The following is a 10,200-nucleotide window of genomic DNA, read 5'->3' as shown; positions in this document are numbered from 1 at the left end:
TGAAGATCACTACAGCTGTGCTCAGAATGCACAACTGCTTTTGTGTACTGAACAACTGCTTCTGAAGTACAATCGTCAGTTCTGCTTCTGCTGGAATCATAATATATTATAAATATGTCTGGGATTAGTAGAATTTGTCTTCTCCATGTTCAATTTGAGGGTCAGTATTCTTGCTTTATTTGTTTCTTTGTTAATTATTTCTAATTTTATTTGGCTTTGCCACTTTTTATGTGACTCTTTGTTCAAAAGCTAGAATAATCAGTTACTTCTACTCGAATCACGAATGGGAAATATTTTTCGAACGATTACTATCAGTAGAGTTTTACTTCGAAAAATTCAGTTTTGATATCAAAAGAATCAGGATCACTAACCTCTATAGAGCAGGGTACAAAAGGATCAGGATCACTGATTCGAATCTTCACTTCTCAAAATATTTAGTTTTGATATCGAAATATTCAGTTTTGATACCAAAAGGATCAGGATCACTGATCCGAATATTCAGTTTTGATATCAAAAGGACCAGGATAACTAACCTCTATAGAGCAGGGCACCGCCAAAAAAGAGCACCATTAGATAAATTTCCCAGGGAAGGGAGGGCCTTTACAACTAGGAGTTTTGATCTTACCTGGAATTAAATGGGAGTGTTTTTAACTTCCCTCTTTTTATATACGGTGGGCCATCACCCTCTGTACTCAAAATAAGGGTAAAAATGTAGTAAAAAGACATATATTGTGAAATATAAAATTAGTTAAAAGTATACAGATCAGGATTGTTCCTTCACAATGTCATCAAGTATTTCAAGTAGTCTCTCATCACTTCTTAATTTGTCAGTGTTGCTTAATAAGAGAACCATGATGTTTTCTAAGACTGCAATACGGGCCTTCAGTTTCTTGATTCTTGCCAATTCTCTAAAAAAGATATGACCAAAATAAATAAGCCAAATAAATGGACATAAGAGAACCATGAGTTCAATTATAGAACCATGATGTTATGAACCTTCAGTTTCTTGCCAATTCTCTAAAAAAGATATGTCCAAAATAAATAAGCCAAATAAATGGACATAAGAGAACCATGAGTTCAATTAGAGAACCATGAAGTTATGAACCTTCAGTTTCTTGATTCTTGCCAATTCTCTAAAAAAGATATGTCCAAAATAAATAAGCCAAATAAATGGACATTAGAGAACCATGATGTTATGAACCTTCAGTTTCTTGATTCTTGCCAATTCTCTAAAAAAGATATGTCCAAAATAAATAAGCCAAATAAATGGACATAAGAGAACCATGAGTTCAATTAGAGAACCATGATGTTATGAACCTTCAGTTACTTGATTCTTGCCAATTCTCTAAAAAAGATATGTCCAAAATCAATAAGCCAAATAAATGGACATAAGAGAACCATGAGTTCAATTAGAGAACCATGATGCTATGAACCTTCAGTTTCTTGATTCTTGCCAATTTTCTAAAAAATATATGTCCAAAATAAATGAGCCAAATAAATGGACATAAGAGAACCATGATGTTATGAACCTTCAGTTTCTTCATTCTTGCCAATTCTCTACAAAATATATGTCCAAAATAAATAAGCCGAATAAATGGATATAAGAGAACCATGAGTTCAATAAGAGAACCATGATGTTACGGGTCTTCAGTTTCTTGATTCTTGCCAATTCTCTACAAAATATATGTCCAAAATAAATAAGCCAAATAAATGGATATTACAAAACAGTAAGAACATGGCAAAAATCAGGTTCAGGTTCATACAATTTTATTAAAAAAAAAAAAAAAAAAAAAAAACTCAATGTGAAAAAAATGCCAAATAACCAAAGATTTTGTTTTAAAACGCGACCGGTTGGATATCATGCATGCAAATTCAACACACCAAATAAAATTAAAAAAGGGAATAACAATAATAATAACTGGAATTAATGATAAATATATAATGGCACAAAATATAAAAAAATTAAAATAAAATATCTACAAAAAAAAAAAAAAAGCCTTCTCTCGAACCTTTAACACTACCAAATTCCTGAAAAGAAATGATTTTTAATACGTGTTTTAAGTTGCGGCACACTTTCAGCTTGACGAACAGAATCTGGGAACGAATTCCAAACTGACGGGCCCATGTGTCTAGTCACTTGACTCGCTCTCGTTGTGTTCCGTGGCTCAGATGCAAGACTATCCGCACTCCTAGTCGAATAATCGTGATAAAATGAATTAGGATTACAAATATTCATAAAAAATCCGGTGCAAGACCATTCAGACACTGAAATAAAAATGCCCCAATTTGATAATCCCTTATTTCACCAACCTTTAAAATTTTAAACTTTCTAAAAAGTGATTCAGTGCTATCAATACCACGATCATACCTTCAAATCAACCTTATAATCGATAACACAACGCCTTTAAACGTTTAAAGACATTTGTCAATGTTTAGTTTTGTCATGATGACAAACAGATACAATGTGCACCAAATGACTGTTACGTTCGGGTCAAACCACAATATACCCAGTCAGCTGAGACTACCTTTCTTGGATTTACTCTAATTAGCCATGGGTCTTAAGCAGGGGCGGATCCAGGATTTTTTTTAGGGAGGGGGCGCAAAATAGGTTGATCTGATAAACTTGCGTTAAGACCACGGTTAATTAACGCAAACTTGCGTTATTAAAGTAAATTACACGATTTTAGACTACGTTAGGGGGGGGGGCTCCCCTCGCCCCCCTCTGGATCTGCCACTGGTCTTACGTCTTTCATAACATCCACCAAGTTGATAATTCAAATGTTTTGTTCACATAATGAGTTTTGAGTTGTTTTTTTTATTTCTCCTTTCGTCAAAATAAATACCCTGTATACCAATGCTATACAGATTTTTACACACAGATCGCGATAAGACAGGACGGGGAAATTCCCTGGTTCCCTCAAGGAACATTTGTAGCCTAAAATGTAAATTTTATATGTGTTCGTTTCCTACTCTGTTGAAAAAATTATCTGAACCCCTTCCTTTTGTCTCAGATCTGTGTGTACCTATGCGAACTGTGTAATTAGCGTCTTTTCATTTTGAACTTCTAGATTTCGATATTAGCTTTGGATTTGTTATCAAGAAGCTCTGAGATTCTTATATATCAACTTTGCTGAAAACCATTTAGAAAGAAACGATTAGTGATTATGCAATTGGTGTCTTCTAACAAAGTATAGTCACCATGCAACATGAATCATATTCAAGCAATATAATTTGGTCATTTAAAACCACAGTTTATATAATTATCCAGTAAGTTTACCGCAGATATTTTCTGGCTCTTCATTCTCGGTGCGAACAAAAAGCTGCTCCCACTTATTTCTGCACTTATTGTCCACTTATTGGTTGAGCCGGCCAAGTGGTTTTGTCAGTACTTGTTCCGTAGGTGATTATTCTTTGTCTACCCGTGAAAAGATCTAATGCCGCTTATGTTTATATCTGCAAAAACGTTCTCTGGAGCACTCGCACCTCGGTCCAGGTTTTTATAATGGGTGAGATAGGGAAAGATCATACTGATTAATTATATAAACTGTGTTTAAAACTATTTCAAAATCTATTGATTTAGGAATTCTTCTGAATTTTTGAATTAACCTTAGATTTGTAATTAGCAAGTTCAAAAGCATTAAATACCAACTTTGCTGAAAATATAACAACATTTACAAATGTAGATCATTAGAAAACAAACTACCGTCATTTAGAAATAAGCGATTAGTGATTATGCAATTAGTATCTTTTAGATAAGTACAGTAATAGCGTGATTAATCATGGTAGTTTTGACCGAAATATTTATCTAAAAATTCTGATCCGATACCATATGATTCTGCAAGAGTGCCCGAATCGTCGGGTTACCCTCCGATCTATCTCAGCCCTTAAAATGGTTACTAACATTAAGAATGGAGTCGAGTCGTCTTCATTAAATCGCCCTTGAAGGGTCTGTTCGCGGTTTCCATCCACGAAGCAGGCAACAAAACGACGAAAAAGAAGTGCTTCAAAGTTGAGATAGCTTACTACTTATCATGTATACCATCTGATAGAGCGAAGTACCTAGTCCTACCACGAGGGTGTCTAGAACCTAAGCATGTAGTTAACTAGGAATATGTGATTAAAATTACCCTTTCTTAATTTTCTGCAATTATCTGTTCTATACACAAACTCCTGCAAAAAAATACATAAGAGATACATCGCTCTTTACTTTACATCGCTCAAAATAAAATAATGTTCTTTGAAATCTAGCTTGAGGTTGAACTATTGAAAATATTTCCTAGCTTTTTAGTCAAAGACATATCAAGTGCTAGTCAAAGAGCCTGTCTGACGAAAGGTATAAAAAAACCGTAGCGCATACTCTTTTCTGAAGAAAAAATGTTGTCTCCCTCCCCCCAAATATACAATTGTAAGTCCCCTTACGCTAAAATTGCATGAGAAAATATTGTCTTCAGCTAACCGTTTAACAGCCTCAATGATTGGCTAGGTCTTGCAAATACTTACCAATTACAGAAAATAGGATTGGATTATTGATTTGAAAATTTGTAATTTATTTCTATTTTTCTAGTTTAATTCATTTTTTTATGGAAATATTCCCGAATCAGGAGTAACGGTGATATGTCACCAATTCCTTTGTCCTCCACTCCGAAAGGCATCGAAGCGGTACCTATCGCCCTTTGGTCCATATTTTGTGAATCACTACAATAAGAAACTTCTTGAAAATTTTAATAATTTATTAAAAAAAAAATTAATTTATTAAAATTTATTTATTATTAAAATTATTATTAAAATTTAAATAATTAAAATTAAATTATTAAATAAATTTATTTTTTATTAAAATTTATTAATCTAGTAAAATTGTATTTCAAATTTTAATAATTTATTTTTTATACTTATCTATTTTGTATTGTGCTATATCTGCTTGTCGTGTGACCTTCCACTGCCAACTCTGTGCTACTATGGCAATTAAAGCATTTTTTATTATATTTTTACTTGCGTTGATCTTACTATTTAAAAACGACAGAAACTCATTTTCGGGGTTCAGCAATGGTCTTCTGGGGATTTCTTCTGTTGGGAGACTGCTCCAAAAGATAGCTGATCACTAAATTGAGCCACTGGCTCAATATTATTTGAGCCAAATTTAAACATGACCCAAATTTGAGCCAAATGATCCAATTTTGCCAAATGATCACTAAATCTGACACAAATTTGGCTTAACTTGACTTTCACCAAAAGGTTACCTTTCGTCAAAAGTGTAGAAGCATCAATAGTCATGATGATCAATACTCATACTAAAAAAAAGGTCATGCTATCACTCAGCTTCTTTTATAATGCAAGACATAAACCGAGAAAGCAGTGTTTCCACCTTAAATCCGTAGAATCTTTAGGATTCTAAGCAAAAATTTCGCGGATGCTGACTTAATTCCGGACATAGGTAATCCATAGATTTTTTACAGGCAGTGAATGACAGGTTTTTAAAATTAGAAGAATACGTACACTAATGCAAAACATACATTGGGAGAGCAGTTCTCCTAACTGCTCCTTCCTGAAATACGTTGAATTTTAAGATCATCAGTGGAAAATTCTGTAAATAGCAAGTAAAATCCATATATTGATACTCCGAAGATGTATTACATGCAGTTAACAGAAGATCTTCGGAATTTTAACCGTATCTAGGCTAATGCAAGACATACACAAGAAAAGCAGTGTTTCCACCTGGTCCTCCAGAAAATACATATAATCTCTAGGATTCTCAGCAAAAATTTGGAGGATGCTGACTAAAATCTGTAAATAGATATTCCCCCGAACATAGACAATTCACCCGCAAAAATCTCGCGGGTGCTGACTAAAATCCGTACATAGATAATTCTCCAGAGATATATTAGTTGCAGTAAAACAACGATCTTTGGAATTATATCCCTATTTAGGCTAATGCAAGGCAACCACCAAGAGAGCAGCATTTCCATCTTGTCCTTCCAAAAATACACAGAATCTCTAGGATTCTTGGCAAAAATATGGCGGGTGCTGACTAAAATCCGTACATAGATAATTCTCCAGAGATATATTAGTTGCAGTAAAACAAAGATCTTTGGAATTATATCCCTATTTAGGCTAATGCAAGGCAACCACCAGGAGAGCAGCATTTCCATCTTGTCCTTCCAAAAATATGCAGAATTTCTAGGATTCTTGGCAAAAATCTCGCGGGTGCTGATTAAAATCCGTACATGGATATTCCTCCGTACATAGATAATTCTCCAGAGATATATTAGATGCAGTAAACCGAAGATCTTTGAAATGATATCCCTATCTAGGCTAATGCAAGGTAACCACCAGGAGAGCAGCAGTTCCTTCTTGTCCTTCCAAAAATATGCAGAATTTCTAGGATTCTTGGCAAAAATCTCGCGGGTGCTGATTAAAATCCGTACATGGATATTCCTCCGTACATAGATAATTCTCCAGAGATATATTAGATGCAGTAAACCGAAGATCTTTGAAACGATATCCCTATCTAGGCTAATGCAAGGCAACCACCAGGAGAGCAGCATTTTCTTCTTGTCCTTCCAAAAATATGCAGAATTTCTAGGATTCTTGGCAAAAATCTCGCGGGTGCTGATTAAAATCCGTACATGGATATTCCTCCGTACATAGATAATTCTCCAGATATATATTAGATGCAGTAAACCGAAGATCTTTGAAATGATATCCCGATCTAGGCTAATGCAAGGCAACCACCAGGAGAGCAGCATTTCCTTCTTGTCCTTCCAAAAATATGCAGAATTTCTAGGATTCTTGGCAAAAATCTCGCTGGTGCTGATTAAAATCCGTACATGGATATTCCTCCGTACATAGATAATTCTCCAGATATATATTAGATGCAGTAAACCGAAGATCTTTGAAATGATATCCCTATCTAGGCTAATGCAAGGCAACCACCAGGAGAGCAGCATTTCCATCCTGTCCTTCCAAAAATACACAGAATTTCTAGGATTCTTGGCAAAAATCTCGCGGGTGCTGATTAAAATCCGTACATGGATATTCCTCCGTACATAGATAATTCTCCAGATATATATCAGATGCAGTAAACCGAAGATCTTTGAAATGATATCCCTATTTAGGCTAATGCAAGGCAACCACCAGGAGAGCAGCATTTCCATCTTGTCCTTCCAAAAATACACAGAATTTCTAGGATTCTTGGCAAAAATCTCGCGGGTGCTGATTAAAATCCGTACATGGATATTCCTCCGTACATAGATAATTCTCCAGAGATATATTAGATGCAGTAAACCGAAGATCTTTGAAATGATATCCCTATCTAGGCTAATGCAAGGTAACCACCAGGAGAGCAGCATTTCCTTCTTGTCCTTCCAAAAATATGCAGAATTTCTAGGATTCTCAGCAAAAATTCGGTAGATGGAAACTAAAATTCCACAAATATTTCAGAAGATGTCTTCATTGCAATACATACCAAATATTTAAAATTAAAACCAACCATTCTTATTTTATAATGAGCCAATCTAGGTACGTCTGTACGTCTATCGTACATTAATCGTACGAAAATCGTACGTCTATCGTACATTAATCGTACGAAAATCGTACGTCTATCGTACATTAATCGTACGAAAATCGTACGTCTATCGTACATTAATCGTACGAAAATCGTACGTCTATCGTACATTAATCGTACGAAAATCGTACGTCTATCGTACATTAGTCAAAATAAATGCTCGTACAAACTATTAATACCTTTACATCGCAAGAAAGACAGTCAAGTTAGGAAAGCTTTGATCATGATCTTCGACCAAGTATAACTAAACTGAAAATTCAGGAAATAAAAAGAAAACAATACAAAATTGAAATCAATAAAATAAAAATTACAATAAAATTTAGTTACGAAAATATGTTAGTTACGTTATAAAAATGAGTTTCATCGACCTTGAGAAAAGACATAAATAAGGAGTTACAATTTAAACAAAGCAACGTCTTAGTTTTGTAAATAGTTAAGAAAACCTTAGACTTCTAAGCTAAGCAATAAGGATTAAATTGTTAGGAATTCTTTTAGGTTCAAAATATAAATCAAATTTAAATCCTAACGAAAATTTTGTAGCAAGAGAGTTACAAAAAGAACCATCAGTAGAATAATCATTGTTGAAACACTAAATAAGGTTTATATTAGTTTATATAAGGTTTAAAATCAGTTTATATAAATAAGGTTTATATAAACTAATTTTAGTTCATCGACCTGAATAAAACGGATGTCGAGATGTAAAATGGTCATCACGTCTATGTCCGTCGCTGTTAGATCCAGTACGTTCGTGTATGTCCCATAACGCATACAAATGCGTTTTCATATCCTGCGTTCGTCCCTCTTCTGTCGGTTACCATGCCACGTAATCGTTAAAATGCGTTATGTCCTGTAACCGTCCCTGTTTTGCAATGTGAATCCGTTATTACCACCGTAAAGCGTTACTATGTCCTGTAGCGCATAAAAAATAATTTATCATGTCCTGAGTCCGCCGCTGTTATGTCCAGTATATCCGTTATTATTTCCCGCAAAGCATACAAAACACGTTATTATGTTCTGTGTTCGTCCCTGCTTTGTCATGTATATCCGTTATTATGCCCTGTAAAGCGTTATTATGTCCCCTGTCTATCCTGTTATGACCTGTAACGAATAAAAATTGCATTATTCGAAATTTAGCTTTGTAATTGTAGTGGGGAATAAGGAGGATCTCCCTGTGGGAACGTTTAGAGCACTTATAATGGAGGTGTTTTGGGGATCTTGCAGGAATAAATGTAGGGTTGGTTCTCTATATAAGGAAACATGTTAAGAAAATAATTCTTACATCATAATATGCAGAATAATCTTATTTAACATATTTTGCAGGGGGAGAACCTTTATTTTCACTTCTTTCAAAGTTGTACAATTTTTTAAAAACAAAATTCTGAAAAATAAACATGAATTCGACTCCATTTTCCGTTTTAGAATAGTCTATATTCGTAGTTAGACACCATTAATGCCATATACCAAAAACTTATTAATAGACAAATACTGATAATTTAGGTTGAATAAGGTTAGGTTAGATAGATGGCACTTGGGTGTTTATTTGTAAACAATTTTCAAGACTTAAGAGAATGGACACAAATATTTAAAAAAGTGATAGAAAAACTGGAAAAAGAGGGAAAGAAGTGAAGGTAAAGGTTCTCTCCCTGAATAATATGTTAACTAGGATTCTTTTCCGTATTATGAAGTTAGAATTGTTTTCTTAACATGTTTCCGTATGTAGAGGACCAACCCTACATTTATTCCATCTTGCATTTTGGAGAATTGTCATGTATTGTTTGTCATGCATTACTTGTCAGAAAAAAACAAACTGTTAATTTTATACCTCTTGAATTAAAGACAGTAGCTCCTAGTTAGGCAAGTTCCTCCTGTTCAGAGTTCAAACCCATTTATGGCGGTTCCCCTCTACCCTACTCGTTTTACCTCAAAGAATTTAAACTTTAATCCCTTTCTTCCCACCGAGAAAAATTATGCCAAAGATTTGGCTCATCCCTCCTCCAGCATCCCATCTACCGATCATTCCTTCCCCCACCTTTTGTCCCTATAAGATCTCGTTCCCCCAGGGAAGCGGCTGAAAAGGTTCCGAAACTGACCCCAGGGGGAAGAAAAGACGATTGGTCAGAGTGAAAAGGCATTTTATATTTTTGAATGTTTTTACTGTTTAGAACAATTTTTTGAATTTAATTATCTGCTGTCAAGTTGAAAAAAGTGTCTTTTAAGTTTATTGTATATTAAGTAGGTAGTAAGTGTAGTTGTTTTTGATCTTTCTAGGATATATAGACTAGGCTACCTGGTAATTTTGATAGGTGGGGATGGAGGAGGAGCCTTCTGCGCCACACATGACTCCGAACAATTGTTCAGGAAGGGGTTTTTGCTATGGCACTCAGACTCATGACTTGTGCTCAGGCACTCAGACTAAAATGACAATGACTTCTGTGCATATACTAGCTAAGGGTTTTATTGATAATAGAGAGTCAACCATCCCTAGGACAGCTAGAATATTTTTGGGTAGATAACTGACAAAGGAATTTAAAAACCATGAGTGTAAGGGTCATTATGGAGTGATAAGTTACTTGTGAAGTATTTCACTAAGAAGGCTAGTCTAGATGATGATCTTATTAACATAGAAATAATAATAAATT

General features: G+C 34.6%; 1 protein-coding gene across 1 annotated transcript in view; it reads right to left on the bottom strand.

Moving 5' to 3' along the window:
- Nucleotides 1-718: 718 nt before the first annotated feature.
- Nucleotides 719-10,200, bottom strand: part of LOC148939869 (uncharacterized) — a 33,437-nt gene continuing 23,955 nt past the window's right edge. The window contains exon 4 of the mRNA XM_089106254.1: nucleotides 719-908. Within this exon, the coding sequence (XP_088962380.1) occupies nucleotides 764-908 (145 nt within the window). The 3' untranslated portion in view covers nucleotides 719-763. The remainder of the gene's footprint in view (nucleotides 909-10,200) is intronic.

Source organism: Artemia sp. Qi Xiang Cuo, chromosome 20 (assembly GCF_049724085.1).
Source record: "Artemia sp. Qi Xiang Cuo chromosome 20, ASM4972408v1, whole genome shotgun sequence".
In the NCBI taxonomy this organism is placed as follows: domain Eukaryota; kingdom Metazoa; phylum Arthropoda; class Branchiopoda; order Anostraca; family Artemiidae; genus Artemia; species Artemia sp. Qi Xiang Cuo.
Note: the sequence above shows the minus strand (reverse complement) of the source record. Positions and strands in the feature narration are given on the sequence as shown.